This window comes from Prionailurus bengalensis, unplaced genomic scaffold, assembly GCF_016509475.1.
Source record: "Prionailurus bengalensis isolate Pbe53 unplaced genomic scaffold, Fcat_Pben_1.1_paternal_pri Un_scaffold_51, whole genome shotgun sequence".
Taxonomy (NCBI): domain Eukaryota; kingdom Metazoa; phylum Chordata; class Mammalia; order Carnivora; family Felidae; genus Prionailurus; species Prionailurus bengalensis.
Window position 1 is genome coordinate 207,969 of NW_025091155.1, and position 24,755 is coordinate 232,723.

General features: G+C 44.1%; 1 protein-coding gene across 8 annotated transcripts in view; it reads left to right on the forward strand.

Annotated features, from left to right (window-relative positions):
• Positions 1 to 24,755, forward strand: part of LOC122478343 (ankyrin repeat domain-containing protein 26-like) — a 242,014-nt gene that overhangs the window by 55,117 nt on the left and 162,142 nt on the right. For 7 of the 8 annotated variants that reach the window (XM_043571965.1, XM_043571967.1, XM_043571968.1 and 4 more), the window contains exons 1-4: positions 11,768 to 12,018; positions 16,739 to 16,853; positions 17,015 to 17,188; positions 23,173 to 23,279. The exons of the other annotated variant lie outside the window; for it this stretch is intronic. In XM_043571965.1, coding sequence (XP_043427900.1) covers positions 11,768 to 12,018; positions 16,739 to 16,853; positions 17,015 to 17,188; positions 23,173 to 23,279 — 647 coding nt within the window. Of the gene's footprint in view, positions 1 to 11,767; positions 12,019 to 16,738; positions 16,854 to 17,014; positions 17,189 to 23,172; positions 23,280 to 24,755 lie in introns of those variants that run through there. 8 annotated transcript variants of the gene reach the window in all.

Sequence of the window (24,755 nt, forward strand, 5' to 3'; positions counted from 1 at the left end):
GGGGAAGAATCTGCTTCCAAGCCCATTGAGTTTGTTTTTAAGAGAATTTCCTTGTGACTGTATGACTGGACTCATTTTCACAGCCCTTTGCTAATTGGCTAGTTGGAGGCTTAGGTCCTAAGCGTTCCCAGACACTTGTCTTAGTCCTTTTGGGCTGCTCTAACAAAATACCATAGGCTTATAAAAAGAAAGTTTTATTTTTCACCCTTCTGGAGGCTGGGAAGTCCAAAATGAAGGCACTGGCAGATTCAGTGTACAGCGACGGCCTGCTTCCTGGTTCATGGACGCTGGTCTTCCTGCTTGGTGCAGGGCCAAGGAAGCTCTCACAGCCCTCCTTTATAAGGGCACTAATCCCATTCATGAGGGCTCCACCTTCGTGACTTCATCATTTCACAAATCCCCCACTTCTAAATACTATCACGTTGAACATTAAGAGTTAACACATGAATTTGGGTGAGTGGGGACACAAATATTCAGCCTAGAGCAAGGCTGTTCCTTGTTCTTGGCCACGTAGACTTCCTCAATACGGCCGCCTAGTTTAGGAGGCCAGCAAGGAGAATGTCACTTCAGAGAAGGCTCAGTCCCCCTTGAAGTGTATTCACATGATTAGATCAGGTTTGCCTAGCATGATCCTCTTTTGATTGACTCTGAATTAACTGAATGTCTGCAACATTCCTTTACATGTGCCATATTCTAAAAGCTAGAGTCAAGTCACAGATCTTAACATAATTATAAAGAAAAGGTGACAATACTCAAGGGCAGATATTATGGGGTCACTTAGGGTCTTTCTGCTACAAGTATATTAAGGAAGTTCCCTTATAATACTAGTTTTCTAAGTTCTGTCATGAATGAATATTGAATGTGAAAAGATGTTTATTTCACATCTATTGAGATAATTTAAAAAATTTTTTTTTCAACGTTTATTTATTTTTGGGACAGAGAGAGACAGAGCATGAACGGGGGAGGGGCAGAGAGAGAGGGAGACACAGAATCGGAAACAGGCTCCAGGCTCTGAGCCATCAGCCCAGAGCCCGATGCGGGGCTCGAACTCACGGACCGCGAGATAGTGACCTGGCTGAAGTCGGATGCTTAACCGACTGCGCCACCCAGGCGCCCCTATTGAGATAATTTTTTTAACTGTTTATTTTTGAGAGAGACCAAGCAAGCCAGCAGGGGAGGGGCAGAGAGAGAGGGAGACAGGATCTGAAGCAAACTCTGCGCTGACAGTGGCGAGCCCAATGAGAACCCCACATGGTGCTTAAACACACATACTGTGAGATCATGACCTGAGCTTAAGTTGGATGCTTAACCGACTGAGCTACCCAGGTACCCTGAGATAAGTTTTTAAAATATTTGTGAATGGGGGGTGGGGCCAAGATGGCGGAAGAGCATGGACGTTTTGTGTGTGTCTCTCATCCATGAAATACAGCCAGGCCAACATGAAACCATCCTACACACCTAGAACACTGATCGGAGGAGTAACACAACAATCTGCACAACCTGAACCACAGAATTCAGCAGAAATTTACTCCAAAAGAAAGAGCATGAAGAAACGACAGCCAGGGATTTCACCAACACAGATACAAGCAAGATGTCTGAACCAGAATTTAAAATCACAATAATAAGAATATTAGCTGGGGTCGAAAATAGATTAGAATCCCTTTCTGCAGAGATAAAAGAAGTAAAAAGTAGCCAGAAAGAAATTAAAGATACTATAACTGAGCTGCAATCACGGATGGATGCAGTGGCAGCAAGGATGGACAAGGCAGAACAGAGAATCCGCGATATAGAGGACAAACTTATAGAGAATAACGAAGCAGAAAAAAAAGAGGGAGATTAAGGCAAAAGAGCACGATTTAAGCATTAGAGAAACCAGTGACTCATTAAAAAGGAACAACAGCAGAATCATAGGGGCCCCAGAAGTGGAAGAGAGAGATATAGGTGTATTAGGGTTATGTGAGCAAATCATAGCGGAAAACATTTACGAATCCTGAGGAAAGACACAGAGATCAAAATCCAGGAAGCACAGAGGACCCCCCATTAGATTCAGCAAAAACCAACCATCAACAAGGCATATCATAGTCAAATTCACAAAGTACTCAGGCAAGGAGAGAATCATGAAAGCAGCAAGGGAAAAAAAAAAAAGTTCCCTGACCTAAAAGGGAAGAGAGATCAGGTTTGCAGCAGACCTATCCACAGAAACTTGACAGGCCAAAAGCAGTGGCGGGATATATTCAGTGTGCTGAATCAGAAAAATATGCAGAGGCGCCTGGGTGGCTCAGTTGGTTAGGCGTCCGATTTTGGCTCTCGTCATGATATTGCGGTATGTGAGTTCAAGCCCCATGCCGGGCTCTGACAGCTCAGAGCCTGGAGCCTGCTTCAGATTCAGTGTCTCCCTCTCTCTCTGCCCCTCCTCTGCTCATGCTCTGTCTCACTGTCTCTGTCTCTCTCTCTCTGTCAAAAATAAATAAACATTAAATAAATAAAATAAAAAAATAAATGCAGCCAAGAATTCATTATCCAGCAAGGCTGTCACTCAAAATAGGAGACAGAAAAAGTTTCCCAGACAAACAAAAATTAAAGGAATTTGTGACCACTACACCAGCCCTGCAAGAAATTTTAAGGGGGACTTTCTGAGGGAAGAAAAGTTGAACAAATATATATATATACACACACACATATATACATATATATATATATATATATATATATATATATATATATATATACCAAAAGCAACAAAGATTAGAAAGCAGAGATCACCACCAGAAACTCCAAGTGTACAAGCATCATAATGGCAATAAATTCATATCTTTCAGTACTCACTCTACATGTCAGTGGCCTCAATGCTCCAATCAAAAGGCATAGGGTAACAGAATGGATAAGAAAACAAGGTCCATCTATATGCTGTTTACAGGAGACCTAGTTTAGACCTAAAGACACCTTCAGATTGAAAATAAGGGGATGGAGAACCATCTATCATGCTAATGGTCAACCAAAGAAAGGTAGAATAGCCATACTTATATCAGACAATCTAGACTTTAAAATAAAGACTGCATCAAGGGATGCAGAAGGGCATTATGTCATAATCCAGGTGTCTATCCACCAAGAAGACCTAACAATTGTAAATATTTATGCGCCAAATGTGACAGCACCCAAATATGTAAATCCATTAATCACAAACATAAACAAAGTCGTCGATAGTAATACCATAATAGTAGGAGACTTCAACACCCCGTTCACAGCAATGGACAGATCATCTAATAAAAAAAAAAAAAAAAAACAAGGGAACAATGGCTTTGAATGACACACTGGACCAGATGGACTTAACAGATATATTCAGAACATTTCATCCTAAACCAGCAGAATATACTTTCTTCTCCAGTGCACATGGAACGTTCTCCAGAATAGACCATATACTGGGACATAAATCAGCCCTAAGTAAGTACAAAAAGATTGAGATCATACCGTGCATATTTTCAGACCACAACACTATGAAACTCGAAATCAACTACAAGAAAATATTGGGAAAGGTAACACATACTTGGAGACTGAAGAACATCCTACTAAAGAATGAATGGGCCAACCAAGCAGTTAAAGAGGAAATGGAAAAATATATGGATGTCAATGAAAGGGATAACACCACAACCCCAAACCACTGGGACACAACAAAGTCGGTTATAAGAGGAAAATATATAGCAATCCAGGCCTTCCTAAAGAAGGAAGAAAGATCTCAGATACACAACCTAACCTTACGCCTTAAGGAGCTGGAAAAAGAACAGCAAATAAAACCCAAACCAGCAGAAGGCAGGAAATAATAAAGATTACAGCAGAAATTAATGCTATCGAAACAAACAAACAAACAAACAAACAAAAAACAGAAAAATACCAGTAGAACAGATCAATCAAGCCAGAGTCTGGTGCCTTGAAAGAATTAACAAAATTGATAAACCACTAGCCAGTCTGGTCAAAGAAGAAAAAAGGAAAGGACCGAAATAAGTAAAATCAAGAATGAAAGAGGAGAGATCACAACCAACACAGCAGAAATAAAAACAATAATAAGAGAATAGTATGAGCAATTATATGCCAATAAAATGGGTCATCTGGAAGAAATGGACAAATTCCTAGAAACATATACACTACCAACACTGAAACAGGAAGAAATAGAAAATTTGAACAGACCCATAACCAGTAAGGACATCGAATTAGTAATCAAAAATCTGCCAAAAAACAAGAGTCCAGGGCCAGATGGCTTTCCAGGGGGGATTTCTACCAAACATATAAGGAAGAGTTAGCACCTATTCTCTTGAAACTGTTCCAAAAGATAGAAATGGAAGGAAAACTTGCAAACTCTTTCTATGAAGCCAGCATTACCTTGATTCCAAAACCAGTCAGAGACCCCACTACAAAGGAGAACTATAGACAACTTTCCCTGAGGAACATGGATGCAAATATTCTCAACAAGATATTAGCCAACCGGATCCAACAATACATGAAAAGTATTACTCACCACGACCAAGCAGGATTTATACCTGGGATGTGGGGCAGGTTCCATATCTGCAAAACAATTAACGTGATTCATCACATCAATAAAAGAAAGGGCAAGAACCATATAACCCTCTCAATGGATGCAGAGAAAGCATTTGACAAAATACAGCACCCTTTCTTGATAAAAAGCCTCAAGAAAGTAGGGAGAGAAGGAGCATACCTCTAGATCATAATGCTAATATCATCCTCAGTGGGGAAAAATGGGAGCTTCCCCTCTAAGGTCAGGAACAAGACAGGGATGTCCACTCTCACTACTGTTACTCAACATAGTATTGGGAGTCTTAGCCTCTGCAATCAGACAACACAAAGAAATAAAAGGCATCCAAATCAGCCAGGAGGAGGTCAAACTTTCCCTCTTTGCAGATGACACGATGCTCTATATGGAAAACCCGAAAGATGCCACACAAAACTGCTAGAATGGATTCCTGAATTCGGTAAATTTGCAGGATATGAAATCAATGTGCAGAAATCGCATTCCTATACACCAACATGAAGCAACAGAAAGAGAAATCAAGAAATCGATCCCATTTACAGTTGCACAAAAAGCCACAAAATACCTAGGAATAAATCTAACCAAAGAGGTGAAAAATGTATATACTGAAAACCACAGAAAGCTTATGAAAGAAATTGAAGAAGACACAAAAAAATGGCAAAAAGATTCCATGCTCCTGGATAGGAAGAACAAATATTGTTAAAATGTCGATACTACCCAAAGCAATCTACATATTCAATGCAATCCCTATCAAAGTAATACCAGCATTCTTCACAGAGCTAGAACATATAATCCTAAAATGTGTATGGAACCAGAAAAGACCCCAAAGAGCCAAAGCAATCTTGAAAAAGAAAACCAAAGCAGGAGGCATCATAATCCCAGACTTCAACCTATACTACAAAGCTGTAATCATCAAGACAATATGGTACTGGCACTAGAACAGACACTCAGATCAATGGAACAGAATAGAGAACCCAGACATGGACCCACAAACGTATGGCCAACTAATCTTTCACAGAGTAGGAAAGAATATCCAATGGCATAAAGAGAGTCTCCCGAGCAAGCGGTGCTGGGAAACTGGACAGCGACATGCAGAAGAATGAACCTGGACCACTTCCTTACACCTTTCTTACACAAAAATAAACTCAAAATGGATGGAAGACCTCAATGCAAGACAGGAAGCCATCAAAATCCTCAAGGAGAAAGCAGGCAAAAACCTCTTTGATCTTGGCCGCAGCAACTTCTTATTCAACACGTCTCCGGAGGCAAGGGAAACAAAAGCAAAAATGAACTAGTGAGACCTCATCAGACAAAAAGGCTTCTGTACAGCGAAGGAAACAATTAGAAAAACGAAAAGGCAACTGACAGAATGGGAGAAGGTATTTGCAAATGACATATCAGATAAAGGGTTAGTATCCAAAATCTACAAAGAACTTCTCAAACTCAACCACCCAAACAACAAATAATCCAGTGAAGAAATGGGCAAAAGACATGAATAGACACTTCTCCAAAGAAGACATCCAGATGGCCAACTGACACATGAAAAAATGCTCCACATCACTCATCATCAGGGAAATAAAAATCAAAACCACACTGAGCTAACCCCTTCTGCCTGTCAGAATGGCTCACATGAACAACTCAGGCAACAACAGATGTTGGCGAGGATGTGGAGAAGGAGGATCTCTTTTGCATTGTTGGTGGCAATGCAAGCTGGTGCAGCCACTCTGGAAAACAGTATGGAGTTTCCTCAAAACACTAAAAATAGAACTACCCTACGACCCAGCAATTGCACTACTAAGCATTTATCCATGAGATACAGGTGTGCTGTTTCGATGGGACACATGCACCCCATGTATATAGCAGCACTATCAACAATAGCCAAAGTATGCTAAAGGGGCCCAAATGTCCATCGATGGATGAATGGATAAAGAAGATGTGGTATCTAGATACAATGGAATATCACTTGGCAATCAAAAAGAATGAAATCTTGCCATTTGCAACTACATGGATGGAACTGGAGGGTAATATGTTAAGTGAAATTAGTCAGAGAAAGACAACAATCATATGACTTCACTCGTATGAGGACTGTAAGAGACAAAACAGATGAACATAAGGGAAGGGAAACAAACATAATATAAAAACAGGGAGGGGGACAAAACAGAAGAGACTCACAAATATGGAGAACAAACTGAGGGTTGCTGGAGGGGTAGTGGGAGGGGGGATGGGCTAAATGGTCAAGGGCACTAAGGAATCTACTCCTGAAATCATTGCTTCACTCTATGCTAACTATTTGGGATGTAAATTCTGAAAAACAAAAAATTAAATTAAAAAAGTAAAAATAAAAAAATAAAATAAAGTATTTGTTAATGTGGGGAATTACATCATTTGCTCATGTTAAACAAACTTTGCATTTCTCAGATTAACTGAATATAGTTGTGATTTCATTCGTTTTTTTTCTTTTCATTATTTTATTTTTTTATGTTTATTTTTGAGAGAGAGAGACCGAGCGTGAGCAGGGGAGGGGCAGAGAGAGAGGGAAATGTGAAATCTGAAGCAGGCTCCAGACTCTGAGCTGTCAGCACAGAGGCTGACACAGAGCTCAAACCCACGAACTTCGATATCATGACCTGAGCTGAAGTGGTCAACCAAGTGAGCCGCCCAGGTGCCTGTATTTTATTTTATTTGAGAGAGAGAGAGAGAGAGAGAGAGAGAGAGAGAGAGAGAGAGAGAGACAGAGAGCACACACAAGAGTGGGGGGGGGGTGCAGATGGAGAGAGAGAGAGAGAATCTCAAAACAGCTCCAGGCTCGATGCGGAGCCAGACACAGGGCTCAATCCCATAACCCTGGACTCCTGACCTGAGCAGAAATCAAGAGTTGTATGCTTAAACCACTGAGACACCCAGTTGCCCCTCGGGGACTATATTTTCATTTGGCACTGAGCCCCACAAATTCTGTCACTGCAAAGTCCCCACCAGGCCACATACCCCCTCCCCCACCCCACCCAACCTCCTCCCACAAGACCCTCCCCTCGACCCCACCGCACACTAGTCTCCCTCAGAATGAAATCCAAACTCCTCTCTGGGCCCACAGACCCCGCCAATCTGGTCCTCGAATCGTTGCTGCCCTCGCCGCCCTCGTCCACTAGGCTCCAGCCCCAGTCCCCACCTTTCGTCTCAGGGTCCTCCCACTGGCTGCTCCTAGGCCTGGAATGTGGCTGGTTGCTCAGAGGGGCCCTCCTGGCCCTCCAGCTACAGCAGCTGACCCCTGCCCAGGTCTTCTGCTCCCCAGCACTCACAGCGGAAACTAGCCGTCTCCTTGTTTACCTGTTCCTGGTCTGTCTCCCCCACCCACACCCTGGTGCTCAGAATGTCAACAGGAGAGCAGGGTCATCTTAAGCCTGCAAGCCTCAGTCACTGGTCACAGGTCACAGTGGAGCCCCACCCCCTAGAACAACGCCTGGCCCAGAGCAGACGCTCCCTAAACAACTGGTGCCTGATGACACACTTTGCCTGAGAAGTGATGACAGACTCTGAGTGACAAGTACCCTCTAGTGTGGGGCGGCAGGCCCGGTCAGTGCGAGCCCATACATGGCAGGGTGTTCTCCCCTGATCCCAGGCCCAGTGAACCCCCCCAACTCCCCGCACTCCCCATCTGGATCCTCAGTGCCCCTGAGATCAGCACATGGTGTCGGGCAGTGCCAGTCCCTCCCACCAGGCTCCCCCATCCTCCAGGGGGACAATGTACAAAGGGTCACTTCAGCAGGGAGCTTCAGCTCCATCTCTAGCCCACAGGCCTGAGGTGGGGGAGGGCAGGGGAGGGTGTGCCCCAGCCCTCTTCTGTCCTCTTGGAGCCTGCTCTAGCACAGGGCCAGGAGGGTGACAGATTCAAGCTATAGTGCAGAGAGGCTTTGTTACAGGAGCTGCGCCTTGTGGCCTGGGGGAAATGCCCTTGCACAGCGAGTGGATGAGACACATCAATGCACAGGGTCTGCGGTGAGCCAGTGCAGAGGGCGGTCCCCGTGTACCCAGGTAGCAGGAGTGGAGTGGCGCTCCCCCATGTGTACAGGGCACAGTTGTGAGGTGCAGCCATGCACTCAAGAGGCTAAAGTGCTGTAGGGTGAAGGGAGAGAGACGAGCAGAGCCGGCAGGGTCTGGGCCAAGGTAGAGGGCAGAGGCCTGGGCTCAGAGTTGGCTCCCATCCTGCCTGGGACCCTCTGCCGCAAAACCAGGCACAAAGAACTTGCTCAAATTGTGGTTCCGGAAACCTGAGCTGATAACCCGAGATATGACCATCCACCCAGTCTCCCAGGCCAGGATCCCAGCAGTCGTCCAGAATCTGGCTTCTCGCTGACCTCGAGCTCCCCATTGCCAGGCACATCTATTCAATGCCCAGGTACTCGTCGTCCCACCCGGCCCCCTGTGCCACTCTCCCACGCTGCCTGCGCCACCATCCATGCTCACCAGGACAACAGCAACAGCCTTGCCAGGGAAGGGGCTCCTGGCTTGAGCCCCACGAGCCTAGCAAAAGCCACATCTGATGTTGTCCCTCTCAGCTTGGAACACCTGCTCCCAGGATAAAGTCCAAATCCTCTAGGAGGCTCCAAGTTTCTGTGTAATCTTTCACTCCCTGCCAAGGTAGGCTCAGCTGAACTGCACTTCCCCCAGACTGAGGAAGGACTGAGCTGCCTCACCCCTGGCCTGCCCCCCAGGGCTCCTCACCCTACACTGGACGGTGCTGACCAACTCTCCTGGGGCCCCAGCACAGAGCCTGATGCAAAGGAGGTGCTGACGACAGCCCCCCTCCGCCCCCAAATCCACACACCTGCAGCTGCAGTCAGTGCTGCTGGGCTCTCACAACTGGTCTGGGGTTGGAAAAAGTCTAGTCCTGACTGGGCAAGGCACACCCCGATGAGGTGGCTCATGTACAGGAACTCGACGGGTCCCCCACAATGGGAGCGAAGTGGTGGAGAGCAGAGACACAGGGAAGGGCTCCAGCCTTCAAAGCGCTCTGAGCAGCATGGCTGATGGGCCGGAGGAGACCCGGCAAGGAAGGAGGGGAAACAGGAAGGGATCTCAGTTCACCCCTGGGTGCTCAGTTCACCCCTGGGTCACCCCATCAGTGCCTGGCACCATGCCCGGCTGCTGCCTGCTGGCTCAAAGGAAGGGCTGGGACCCTGGCTCTGCCCCCCGCCCCCACCTCTGGAATCCTACTCTCTTGGAGGCAGAAAAGCGGGGGCTGGTAACACTGCCTCACGGGGATCTGGGGAAGTGACCAGGCTGCTCCTGGCCCAGATCCTACAGCTCCGGCTCTCTGGGAGCCCAAGCAAGGTCTTCCACCTCCTTCAGGAGAGGTGGCCTGGAGCAGGTGCGCCTGGGGAGCCTCTGTGGAGCGGGAACATAGAGCCCTTTCTCTTTTCCCTTCCCAATCCAACTCTGCCCACCCCTGCCTTCGAGGGGCCGCGGCGCCCTCGGCTCAGGACCCGACCGTCTCCACCGGGGGACACTCAAGAATCCCTCACCAAATGGCACAGGGCACCATGCAGGGCTGTAGGCACCGGGGCCTGCTCCTTCATATGGAGCCGCCAGTCTGTTCTTGCTCCTCTGACTAGTCTTTTCCCTCTGCTAGATCCCGAGAGCATTCCGGAAAAGGGCCGCAAGTGCCCAAATGTCCCACTGAGTGTGAGAAAGAAGAGAAAGGAACAGCAGTGACCAGACCATCACCACAAGGGGACAGAGTCATTCAGGAGTCAAGTGGAGGCGGAGATGGAGGCGGAGGGCCAGGAGGAGGGCGTGGATGGAGGGGCTGCGGAGCGGGTTCCCTGGGATGCCAGGGTCAACTTACCCATCTCCAGCCGGGTCTCAGCAGCGCAGGCAACAGCGGCGGCGGCGATGGCGGCGATGGCTGCCCGGTCCTCGAGGCCCCGGCGGGGAGATGCTGGCGTCTGCTGCAGTCTGTGACCCCATCTCGGGCTCGGGCAGAGGCTGAGGCATGCGCCCGGCATCGCGGGCATCGCGGCCCCGCGCCCGGCCCCACCTCCACCCCTTCCCACGGTCCAGGCACGGCGGCCAGGCTGCACCCTGGGACGCGGCGCGCGGAAAGGGCCCCCCGGGAGGGGCGTGTGGGGTGAGAGGGGTGCCAAAGGCAGGCCGGAACGCGGCGAGCATAGGTGCTGGCTCCCGCCTGGCTTGGCAGCTCCGGACCCCGCCCCACCCCCCACCGGAGCCCCCTCCCGTCCGTTCACAGTGCCCAGCTGGGCCTGGGCGTGGGAGTGGGAGCCCAGTAGTCTCCCTGGCATCCGGCCCCCACCTCCCTGTCTCGAAGCCCCCAACCCCCGGGCCCGGGGTTCCCGCTCCCGCCCCTAGGGTCATGCTCAGGGAGGGAGGGGGCTGTGGGAGCCCTGAAGGCGTGAGGGTGGGGGGGGGGGATTGTGCCGGCAGCGCGGAGTTCAAGGCGGAGGGCCAGGAGTGCGTGGATGGAGGGACTGTGGCGCGGGTCCCCCGGGACGCCAGTGTCAACTCACCCATCTCCAGCCTGGTCTCAGCAGCAGAGGCAACAGCGGCGGCGGCGGCGTTGGCTCCGCGGCCCCGGAGCTCCAGGCTGGGAGATGCTGGCTTCCGCCGCAGTCTCTCGTCCCATCCCGGGATCCGGTGGCGGCTGCAGCGGGCTCCAGGCTTCGCGGGCGTCGCGGCCCCGGGCCCGGCCCCTATCCCCGCCTCCCGCCCCACCTCCACCCCTTCCCGCGGTCCAGGCAGGGCCGCCTGGCTGCACCCTGGGCCGCGGCGCGGGGGAGGGGCCCCTCGGGAGGCGCGCGTGGGGCGAGAAGCGTGCCGAGGCGAGACCCGAGCGTGGCGAGCAGAGGTGCCGGCTCCCGCTGGGTTCCGCGGCTTGGGACCCCGGCCCACCCCCCACCGGAGCCCCCTCCCCTCTGTTCGCTGCCCCGCGCTGGGCCTGGCGAGGGGGGCGTCGGAGCTGTGGGTACCGTTGACAGTTAGGCCTCTGTGCGCATGCGCAGTGGTTGCCTCTTCTGAAGTGCGCAAGCGCGCTTGTGTCTGGCGGTATTGCTTGCTGCCGGTGACTGAGAAGTGGCAGCTACCCAAACGCGGATCCTCACTGCTGGCGTGTTGTGGCCAGGCGGGTTTGGCCTGTCTCCGACGCTAGTGTTGGGCTCGGGAGGTAGTGGAAAGGGAGGGCGGGGTGAAGTCTCTGTGGAGCCCGCCGGCTTCGCAATGAAGAGGATTTGGGGGTTCGGGAGGGAGAAGGGCATGTCGCCCTTGGGCTCCGCTTCTGGCTTGCAGAGGCAGGGCAGGGGCGTTGGGCAGAAGAACAATACAACTGACAACTTGCTGCTGGGTTACCATGTCCAAGACAGAGATCTCAGAAAGATCCACAAGGCTGCCTGGATGGGCAACGCAGCGCAAGTGCAGCAGATTCTGTTCTTGGCGGAAAATGGCGTGGATGATAGAGACAAGATGAACAGGTACTAGGGGCGTGGAGGCTGGCAGGGAGGAGGTGGGACGGACCTGGGAGAAGAGCACACCTGGCCTAGCTCTACCTGTGCATCCGAGCCCTCCCTCGGGGGGCTGGGTTCTCTTCCCTCCTGAGGTCCCGCTGCCCCTCGGTCGTGGGAACCCTACGTGGTCTAGCACCAGGCCGACCGCGTGAGCGGCAAAAACAAAGTCTTCAGCTGCCCTGGCACGTACCCGGTAATTCCTGAAAAGACCACTTGACTCTCAAGTTTGACGTGATTTACCCAAATTTCAATAGTAATACACACGAAATTAAGTGTCGACAACATGTTGTTTTTAATGGATTCATTTTTATACCATAACGTCATAGAAAAGTGCATAATGGGAGAAATAATTCCTGTAATCAACTTCTGGGCTAGAAATTCTTGGGACAAAATCCAGTACCCAGTTTATGTCTGTGTACGCTTAGGTGTGTGTGCTATTTCCTGAGGGACCTGGGAAGGACATTTTGAAGTGGAAGATGGCTCTGAATAGGAGGACTCCTTTTTCTCAAAATGTGTACCCTTCCTGTATTTGTCAGTGTTAGGTAAAGCAAATGAAAGCATCCTGGTTTTAAGAATTTTGAGCTACACATGCTCTTCTTGTGATGTCATTAAGGAAATTTTTGGACTCACTATCTTGTACATCTGAAACTGATAGAAAACTGTATGTTAACAAACTGGAATTAACCTAAGAACTTATGTTTTTATATGGGAGGTAGATTTGCCCTTCCAGATATCAAAAGGTACCTGAAATTTCCACAAATTATTCATTTACTCACAGCTGAAAAGACAGATAAAGGAGTAGTGCAGAGTAGAACATGACCAACGCTCAAATATACTTAAGACTTTAGAATTTCATACTGGTGACATTTCATATTAGTAGGAAAAGGTGAACTATTCGTAAGTAGTGGAGAAACAGCCTATTTGGAGAAAACTTGTTAGAATTTTATCTCCCTAAAATAAGTTCCAGATGGGCTATAAATTTAAAAATTGTAATATGCAAAATAAGAAAAGTAACAGAAAAAAATCCCACAAATGCCTATTTACCCATCCTAAGAATGACTTGAAAAGCAAGACTTTTGGGGGGTGCCTGGGTGGCTCAGTCAGTTAAGCCTCTGACTCTTGATTTCGGCTCAGGTCATAATCTCAGGTGTTCGTGGGTTCAAGCCCTTCGACGGGTTCCCTGCTGTCAATGTGGAGCATGCTTGGGATTCTGTGTTGCCTCTCTCTCTCTCTCTCTCTCTCTCTCTCTCTCTCTCTCTCTGTCTATTTCTCTCTCAAAAAAAAAATTGGGGCCCCTGGGTGGCTCAGTTGGTTAAGCGGTCTGACTTTGGGAGTCATGATCCCGTGCTTTGTGGGTTCGAGCCCCGCTTCAGGCTCTGTGCCGACAGCTCAGCTTCTGTGTCTCCCTCTCTCTCTGCCCCTCCCTTGCTTGCACGCTGTGTCTCTGTCTCCCAAAAATAAATAAATATTAAAAAATATTTTTTTAAATCAAGAATCCTGGAGATTGATTTAGCAACATAAACAACTAAAAGCCTCTATCAGAAGATAATATTATTAAAATAAAAGACAATGCACTTGCAAATATTTACAACATATTTGTATCAGACAACAGAATCTGTCTTTGTTTTACAGGGAAGTCTTTGAAATCAAAACAAACAAAAACCTCTAATGTGAAATCGTGCAAAGTATTTCTTTGCATATCTACAAGGGACCAGTGGACACAGGGAAATATAGTGTCCCTGGGAAAAAAGAAATTTAAGTGAAAAAGGGACTGAAATACAGTTTTCCATCTACAACCTTTGTGAAAATAGAGTGATGGTGCTTATGCTGCCGCTTAAAGTTTAAGTTGTTTTTGACTTTCCAACAGACAATTTGGTATAAGTACCACATTTAAAAAATATGTATTCATTTTACCCATCAATTTTATTTCTAGTAAAATATCTTTAGGAAATCACTAGAGATAAATGACATACATTTTGCTTTTCTCAGCACTATTTACAATAACAATGTATTAAGAAGTACTCGTATAATGGCTTTTATAAGTAAATGTCATTACATCCATAAGATGGATATGTGATCATTGAAAGTGGCATAGATAATAGATATACACAGAGATGCAGAGCTGTGCTTTAGTGGATCATTAAGTGAGAACAAAAATCAGTGTGATCATAGGTACACACAAGCAGACTACAGTTTTATGTTAAGCCCAAAAATGCAGAAAATGTGACGACATTTGTTATTTCTGAGCCTTTGTATTTACATGCATTTTTCTTTGCCTTCAAAGAAAATCTGTGCTTTCTACAGGAAAAGGTGTATAAAGGTCCTATTAAAAGTTTATTATCAACAGAAAGGGTTTATTGTCGTTGAAGTGATCCTGGAGAAGAGCAAGAATATTGATCTTATATACATAAAAATAATTTCTCACTTTGTGTTAAAAATATTTTTGGATGTAAAATAAGAAAAGTGAGTTAATTAAAATGTTTTTTGAGGATTGGCACATTTGGACAACTTTTGGCCTCTTCAGAAGTAAAGGGAGTATTTTTATTTGCACTTGTAGATTTTATTATGCGTATATTAAGCATATACATATGTTTTCTGTTATAGGTAGCTTTATTACGTGTAATAGGTAAATGATTTATATTAATCATGAAAATAAAATATATTAGTTGTGTGCTTATGAAAAAAACAAGACCTAGCAAATATAAGGGATTATTTACTGTTTCAGAAGTATGCTTTCCTTTATATACCTTTTCTTTAAAAATATTGAACTCTCCAAATGTATTTATCCACTCTTTTCCTCTGTTTATTTATCACCTAGAACCTGCGGACATATATATAGCGGACATATATAGCGGACATACTCTACCCAAGATTCTTTTGTTCTCAAAGACTTCATTTTGCACAGTATGAGCAAGATGAGGAATTTTATTTATTTATTTTCTAAAGATATTATTTTTTAAGTTTATTTATTTATTTTTTGAGAGGGATGGGGTGGGGGTGGGGGTGGGGGTGGGGGGAATGGAAGGACAGAGAGAGAATCCCAAGCAGGCCCCGTGCTGAAAGCAGGAACTTTTCCAATACACTTTTCAAAGAGTCCCAGCACGGGGCTTGAGCCAGTGAACATGAGATCGTGACTTGAGCCCAGATCAAGAGCTGCACGCTTAACAGACTGAGCCACCCAGGTGCCCCAGCTTTTATCTTGTTTACTTTATGTTTTAAGTGTTATGTATTGTTGAGGGTGAAAGCATGAGCAGGGGGAGGGGGAAAGGGAGAGGAGGGACAGAGCATCGAAAGCAGGCTCTGCGCCAGATTTTATTTTTAAGTAATCTCTATACCCATCGTGGGGCTCAAATTTACAACCCTGAGATCAAGGTCCTATGCTCTACTGACTGAGCCGGCAAGGCACCCCTAAGATGAGAAATTTTACATTGAAGTATTAGGACTTAATCTCAATGGGAAGTTTTCCTCCTTCCTTTCAAAGTTTCTGAAGATAGGAAATTGTAAAAGATAAGCTTTACCTGACCTTCTGAAATTTATGAGAGTAGTAACTACTAATATCGATCGCTGGAAATACTTGATTTTCGTACAATCTGTAGACCTCAATATTTAATAAAATGAGCTGTTCCTAGTCATTGGAATCCTGAGTTTCCTGTGGCTTAAAGTTTCTTGAGAAGCAAAGTAAGAAGTCCTTAAAAAATGTTTTCCTTTTGTTAATTTAGTCCTCTTTTCCTATAATGCTTTTCAGAACTAAAATTTCTTTAAGTGCCAATCATATGACTAGAACTGCAATAGACCTATTGTATATACCATCATTTCACATAATGGAAGACACCAAGATTCTATGGTGTCCCACTATTTTATATGCCAATTATTTTTTTAAAGTCCTGCCATTTACAGTTGTAAGACGTTTTGAGTTATAAATTGCATTCCAATGTCAGAGATATTAAAATGTGACAAAATAAGCATCCTAGAATCATTGAAATGCAGTATTCTTGCTAATCCTTAAAACATATCTGCAAAGTAGGTGTAATTGTATCAAGGTACCTAATTGAAGTGTTGTCTATGTAAAGCAGTAGTAATTGTAAAAAATTATATTATCCAACAACTATTGAGATGTTATTTGTGCTAGGAAGTGTTCTAAATACTTGCATAGATCCTCATTTAAGCATCACAACGAGATCTTGTGAGATAACTACTCAGTATTTTATTTTATTTCATTTCATGGCATTTTATTTTATTATTATCTTTTTTTTTTTTTTTTTTTTTTTTTTACCAATCTCTACACCTACTGTGGGGCTTCAAACTCACGACCCTGAGATCAAGAGTTACATGCTCTTCAGACTGAGCTAGCCAGGTGACACGAGACAACTACTCTTTTTATCCCCTTTTGTTGAGGACATTGAGGATAAGTCTAAGCAATAACTAGTGAGTAACAGAGTTAAACTAGGATTCAAACCCAAGTGGAGCTGAATCCCGAGGTCATGCTCTTTCTCTTCAAACAGGCTGCTCTTTTATTAGTGTGATGAGTAATCACTACTAAATATTGTACTTTCTCCAGAGGAAAACTGAATCTTTGTTTTGGAGGCATAGGAATAACATGCTACTTAATGTTTACAATTTCCTGAATTAACTGCAAGGTTTGAGAGAGTGCACTATCATCTCCTAAAAAGTCCTCTCACTTTTTTAGGACTGCTCTCCATTTGGCCTGTGCCAATGGCCATCCAGAAGTGGTGACCCTCCTAGTAGAGAGGAAATGTCATCTTAACCTCTGTGATCATGAAAACAGGACAGCTCTCATGAAGGTATGTAGTACCAGCTATGTCTGCCTGAGATGGATTTGATGTCATTACTTAGAATGAAAATGAAATTATTGCCTTGAAACAAAACGAATTGGTGAAACCTGTGGCATGCTTACTTTAAATTCTCAGAATTTACACTCTGTTTCTTGGCATATCACTGACAGGCCGTACAGTGCCAGGAAGAGAAATGTGTAAACATACTATTGGAAAATGGTGCCGATCCAAATATTAGGGATGTGAGTGGCAACACTGCTCTCCACTATGCGGCCTTTGGTGATAATATATCCATAATAGAGAAGCTGCTGCTATACAATGCGAATACTGAAGCAAGAAATAAGGTAAAGAACTAATTTATACATTATTTGAAATTTTATATATATACATGAATATTTTAGCCTCAAAATGTTTTATTTCACACACACACACACACTCACTCACTCACTGAATTCTATACATCAGGCCCTGTCATAATGGAAATAACTCCAATGCCAAGTCAGGGAGGGCTAGAAAAAGGCAGTGCCCACAGAAAGGGCAAAGTTGTATCTCCCAGCCACCCTTCCACCCCAGAAAGAAAATGTTTCCATTAGTGCCTACAAGTGGATGGTAGTCTCAGAGCCCATAAAGGACTAAAGGTCTAGAGGGGAGTGAGGTGATGATGGAGGCTGGGTGCTATGCAGGGGCTTAGGCAAGGGGTGCTGCTGGGGATAGGTGGGAGGAGGAATGGAGACCCAGACGCAGCAGGGAGAGCTTGGATGTGTGCAAGCGGGAGGAGAAAGCAGCAGGTTGTAGGTGCTGGGCACTGCAGGCCCCGCTGCTCTGAAGATGAAGGCATTGGGGTCAGGTCATGTCTTGACATCCAGCAAAGGCATCTACTTGTGTTGGTAGCCACTCGGCCAGCCATGTACCATGTTGGGGTGTCCCACTTCAGAGAGTGGCTCCTGCTCAACCTTGTGTAGCTCCTCAGCAGGGTTGTAGCTGTACATGGGGAGTAGATGATGGCCACACTTGATGGCCCACCTTCCTTTTCTTTGACATGCATTACCTTTCACTGCTGAAGCCCCTAGAGGAACACCCTTGGTTGACATGGGCAGGGTCAATTTTACGTATATGGAAGTTCAAGGATTCCCTGAATGAAAATATTTGGCAATAACTTATTTATCTAAGATTTCTTTTCCTTCCTTCCTTCCTTCCTTCCTTCCTTCCTTCCTTTCTTCTTATTTTTTATTTATTTTTGAGAGAGACAGAGACAGAGACAGAACAAGAGGGGGAGAAGGGCAGAGAGAGGGAGACACAGAATCTGAAGCAGGCTCCAGGCTCCCAGCTGTCAGCACAGAGCCCAATGCAGGGCATGAACTCATGAGCCATGAGATTAAGACCTGAGCCGAAGTTGGATGCTCTACCAACTGAGCCACCTAGGCACCCCTAAGATTTCATTTTAAATGAGGATACTTTTAAATAAACAGAGAATACTGCTTTGTTTTATGTATTTATGGAAAATATTTATGAAAACAATATATTTGTTAAAGGTAAAACTTATTTTGTTTCCAAATATTTTTCCCATCCAATTTTTTTTATTAGTGGAAAACAACACAGGAAAGCAAAATTTGCCCTAGGCTTTGTCTTAAAACTCAAAGAAAACAAATGCATTTTACAATAAAAAACATCGCTGCTGTTGACAAGTTCCTATTTGATAAAAAAAGTGATTTATAAAAATGGGATTTATCTTTTATTGGCCAAGGCTTAAGAGAAAAAAGGGGAAAGGAGGGAGCAGTCAGAACTAAGTAGGCCAATTTGGAAATTTGACAAGTGAGATAAAATAACAAGAAGAGGCTGTTTGTTTTATTGTTTTTTTTCCCCTTCAGTTTATATGGTTAGTCAAGGAGTCTTCAATTTTTGAGGGGAATAATTGTTACTTAGGGAAACAGTGAGTTGCAAACCTGCCTAGAGACCAAGTGTAGGAGGACTCAGAAGAAATCAGATTGGCAGTGAACAGGTGGTTGATTACGTGGGCAATGAGAAGAAAGAACAAATAATTAACTGTCATATAATCCTATTCTGGCAGAAACAGCCACTTAGGTAAGAGTCTAAACTCTGCTCTGAAATCTAGAATATCTTGGTGGGAAGTAAGAAGTTTAAAAGTAACGCAATCAAGTTGCATTTTGACTTTACATTTAGTCCCTGTTCTACCTCTGCTCAGGGAAATTAAATGCAGTTTTGATAAGTCATTCTTTTGGCTAAATCTTCAAATGATAGAGGGAGTTGGCCACATAGATGAGACTGATGTGATTGTCTGCTGCACCACTCTCAGCTAGAATTGTGGTGGTGAATCCCCGTGCCTGGGGAAGTTTCAATTTTTTTTTAAACAAGCCTAAACTCTCTCCTGAAGAGTTTGAGTAAATCTAGTAACATGTATACATAGACATGGATATTTAGAAATATTTTTTTGAGACTGTGCTACAACTCTTGGTTAAGAACTACTGGGGTGTGTGGGTGGCTCAGTCGGTTAAGCATCTGACTTCAGGCTCAGGTCATCATCTCACAGTTCACAAGTTCTAGCCCCGTGTTGGGCTCTGTGCTGACAGCTTAGACAGAGCCTGGAGCCTGCTTCATATTCTGTAGTCTCCCTCTCTTTTTGCCCCTCCCCTGCTCGTGCTCTTTCTCTCTCTTCCACAAAAAGTGGACATTTAAAAAAAATTTAAAAGAAGCTAACTACTGAATGGAGGGGTACCCAGGTTTTTCAGTTGATTAAGCGTCCGACTTCCACTCAGGTTGTGATCTCATGGTTTGTGAGTTCGAGCCCCACATTGGGCTCTGCACTGATGGTGCAGAGACACATGAGAGTCTCTCTCCCTTCCCCTCCCCCACTCGCTCACGCTTGCTGTCTCTCTCTCTCTTTCTCTCTCTCTCTCTCTCTCTCTCTCTCTCTCTCTCATATTCATAGCCATTTGGTTATTACAAGCAGTGTTTTCCTGGTTGCAATAGGAGAAAATCTTGAATCTTTATTAGTTGAAGCTATGTGACCAACTGTCTTATGATGTCTGTTAAATTCATATAGCCCTGGCATAATCCAAATGGTAGTTTTAAACATGGAAATGCAGTTAGTGACAATACAGTTGGGAATTGTTTTCATAATTTAGTTTCAGCATAGTTGTGAACTAATTTGTCTATTTGATTAACAGTCTGGGAGAATTAAACACAGATAGATTGCAGTTTTAATAAGCGTTGGAAAAATTCTTAAGGTGGGTGTTACGAGTCTTTTTGTTGTGATTCTTTTAGACAGAGAGAGTGTGAGTGGGGGAGAAGGGCAGAGGGAGAGAGGGAGAACCTCAAGCAGGCTCCAAGCTCAGTGCCAAGCTTGATGCAGGACTCAGTCCCACAACTCTGGGATCATGACCTGAGCTGAAGTCAAGCATCAGATGCTCCACTGACTAAGCCACCCAGGCTCCCCTCTTATGAGTCTTAATAGCACTTTTTATTACATGTTGGGGCCTAAGTTTTTGGGAAAACATGATACTGATACTTCAGGAAAGATTTACATACAAATATATGCTTTATGCACAACCAAAATACCCGTGGGCTATTGACTAAATTTGGCCCCTGGATGTGTTTCGTTTCCTCCATACATTGAGTCAACATTTAAAATTATGACACTCATGCAGAAATCTGGATTTCAGACTTTTCTTATAGAATCATACCTGGTACTTTGAGCCCATACTACTGTTTGGTATGCATTCCAGCGGCTGACCTTTTTGTATGAGGTATGGGTGTCTCCAGTTTGCTACTGTCCCCACTTAGGTTCTTCACTTACTCGAGTCACCTACTTTGCCTCCATAAGCATTGTGTTTACAATTACTGTTTTATGATATATATATATATATATATATATATATATATATATGTATATATATATACACACACACACACAAACACACATATATTTATACACACATATATATACATATATATGTATATGTGTATATATATATATATATATATATATATATATATATATTTTAGACTGCGCTAATCAGATCTCTTTTGGACACAAAGAAACCTTGGTAATTTTTTTTTAAAGTTAATTTTGACAGACAGAGAGAATCCCTAGGAGGCACTGGGTTTGAACTCATGAATCATGAGACCATGACTTGAGCCAAAGTCAAGAGTCAGATGCTTAACTGACTGAGCTACCCAGGCGCCTCTGTTTTATGGTCTATTTTGATAAAGATTTCAAGGTTTTCAAGGCAATCCATATTAATTTATAATATATATTTTGTATTTTATGTTAATGTCTTCGGAACAGGATTGAATTTTCCCAGTTAGACTTTCTAAGTTGTTTTTGTATTGTATTCATTTTTTTACCGTTTATTGATTTTTGAAGGAGAGAGAGCACATGCATGAGTGGGGGAGGGGCAGAGAGAAAGGGAGACACAGAATCCCAAGCAGGCTCCAGGCTGAGCTGTCAGCATAGAGCCCAATGCAGGGCTTGAACTCACAAACCATGACATCATGACCTGAACCGAAGTCGGCCTTTTAACTGACTGAGCCACCCAGGTGCCCCATAAGTTAGTTTGAAAACAAGACACTTTTTCCTTCTGTGTACTATGAATAATCGTATTCCTGGGGTGCCTGGGTGGCTCAGTCGGTTGAGCGTCCGACTTCGGCTCAGGTCATGATCTCGCTGTCTGTGAGTTTGAGCCCCATGTGGGGCTCTGTGCTGACAGCTCAGAGACTGTAGCCTGCTTCGGAATCTGTGTCTCCCTCTCTTTCTGCCCCTTGCCCGCTCAGGCTCTGTCTCTCTCTGTCAAAAATAAATAAACATTAAAAGAAACAAAATTTGAATAATCGTATTCCTATTGGAATATTTGCAAACTGTATTAGATTAATCATGGTTACAGTTGAATAGGTTATGCCTATTGCAGACAATACTCTCTTTCTCCTCAGCATTGTTCCCTAAAAATGCAAATAATGTGGTCACTTTCATTATGCTAAAAATGATCTGTATAAATCAGTGTTTGAATTTTTATTGATAAGCCATTATATTTTTATTTCCAATTTATATTTTGCCTAAAATATAAAGTAAGTAGCTATTCCAGTGGAAACTGGAATACAACTAGAATACAGATTTTTTTAGAAGTAGATATGTATTAGGGTCCCAGGATTATTATAATTGACAATAAAATTTCATATGGAGCTTCCTAACAGTTAAGATAAAAATTTAGCATTTTATAATAGGAGAAAGCCCATGGGCTATTTAATATTAAGTAATCAAAGTTCATTTGAAGCTTAACTCTTGGAGTTCTGAGCCCATCTCCTTGGTGACCCATTTGGAGCAGCGATGCCTTATGTTGACATCTCGGATGTGAGTGGATCCTGATACCACTGACAGAAGACAAGCAAGTTTGTATAACTTGGGGAAAAGCTTCACCTTTGTCGGAAATCTCTCCAAACTATATCCCTGAAACTCTGATTCCTCAAATGTGAATGTTTGCCACAAAAAGGATTGTCAAATGGGGACTGAGCAGATTTACATGGATTTCTGTAATGCCAGACATATAATGCAGTTTTATAATATTTCTCAAACATAGATGATCATGAAATCTTTCCATTGGGACATAGTACTTACCTTCTGGCAAAGAAGGTATTCTTTGGAAGATAATTTAAGAAACACTACTCCAGAGATCATCATTTAGGTTATTAATTCAGTAAAAGTACTTAAAGCATATACTGCTGTGTTTTGGAGTTTGGAGATACAGAGATAAGAAATAGCCCCTGCTCTCAAGAAGCACTTGGTTTAGATAGGGAACAATAACTACAGTGTACCATGATAAGTACTGTGATAGAAGCAACGATCTTGGAACCAGTGAGTGTTTGAAGTGAGTTTGGGAGAATGACTTCATATAATCTGTTGAAGAAGGTGGAGAAGGGCTATTTCATTAAAAATTTTTTTAATGTGTATTTCTTTTTGAGAGAGAGAGAGAGAGAGAGAGAGAGAGAGAGAGAGAGAGAGAATCTGGAACAGGCTCCAGGCTGTGCGCTGCCAGCATAGAGCACAATGCAGGGATCGAACTCACAAACCCTGAGCTCATGACCTGAGCTGCAGTTGGTCACTTAACCAACTGAGCCACCCAGGTGCCCCAGTGGAGGAGGGCTATTTTAAAGAGAAGCAGCAGCAGGTGAAAGCACAGTGGTGGGAAGGAAGAGGCCATTTTTTATTTACTTTTTGTATTATATGTTTAAGTTTAGAGGATCTTTTGTATGTTTTAAAATTCCGTATGGAAAGGTATAATTTTGTAAATTCTAAATTGTTTTTGCTCTTTTACAGGATAACATCACACCACTTCTAGTTGCTGTAAATGAAAACAAACAGCAAATAGTGGAAGTTCTGGTAGAAAAGGCAGCAAATATACATGCAGAGGATAAATTAAAAAGGTGCAGTAGTTTTCTTTTAAACCTTAGTATGGTTCTACAGTGGTAATAATTATTCAAGTCAGGAAGATTAACTTCAGAAGAAGAAGATTAATTTATAATTATATAGTGAAAAATATCAACACATCACCAGTTAGGTAGAAAGCAATTATTCTGACTGGGCAACATGAAGAACAGGGTATAGCAGAATTCATATTCCTTGATGATGTTGACTCATGTCATTTGCAGTGTTTATTTTTAAGTAGGTTCCATGTTCGGCGTGGAGTCCAACGCTGGGCCTGAACTCATGACTCTGAGATCAAGACCCGAGCTGAGGTCAAGAGTCTGATGCTTAACCGAGTCACCCAGTTGCTCCTGCAATGTTTTTTGTTTGTTTGTTTGTTTTTTGTTTTTTTCTGCCACATGATTTTGTGTTAACTAAAGGGATTTCATTTTAGTTTTATAAAGGGTGGACTCTCAGCTCTTAATTTACTTAATGGCCCAATATTGGCCTTCTTAACCCTTTTATGGTATTTTTTACACTTCTACTTCATAGAGGCACTTGGGTGGCTCAGCTGGTTAAGCATCCGACTTTGGTTCAGGTGATCATCTCATGGTTCATGGGTTGAACCCCACATCAGGCTCTGTGCTGACAGTGCAGAGCCTGCTTCGGATTCTCAATCTCTCTCTCTCTCTCTCTCTCTCTCTCTCTCTCTCTTTGTCTCTCTCTGTCTCTCTCTCTGTCTCTCTCTCTCTCTCTCTCTTTCTCTCTCTCTGTGTCTCTGCCCCTTGCCCACACTCTCGTGTGCACTCTCTCTCTTTCTCAAAATAAATCGTAAATAAACTTAAAAAAAAAAAAGAATTTCTACTTCATATACATTTTTCCTTCAAAGATGTATATTGGGGTGCCTGGGTGTCTCAGTTGGTTAAGTCTATGACTTTGGCTGTGGACATGATGTCATGGTTCGTGGGTTCGAGCCCCACACCGGGCTCTGTGCTGACAGCTTGGAGCCTGGAGCTGCTTTGGATTCTGTGTATCCCGCTCTCTCTCCCTCTCCTTGCTTGAGCTCTGTCTCTCAAAAGCAAATAAATGTTAAAAAAATGCATATTAAACATAAATAGGAGTTGTTGTGTCTTTTGGATGACACTTTTCTTTAAATTGCTTTTTTTTTCTTTTTTGAGTAATACTGATGTCGTTAGGTGATCTCTAAGTGATGATTAATTACTATTACCAAGTCTCATCAGGTTTTATCCTTTTTCATGTCCAGTATATGTATTTTTGATTTTATTTTCAATTGGTAGGAGTAGAAAGATGAAAGATAACTTTAACTGTATAGACTTATCCTTTAATGAGGATAAGTTATAGGTGGGTGATAAAGAAGGAAGAGATGTGCTTTAGATTCACACAAGACTAAGTTGATTCATAGCTTTCCTACTGGCTAGGTGTTGTGACCTTGGGAGTGTTACGTATCATCACTAAATATGTTTCCTGATATGAAA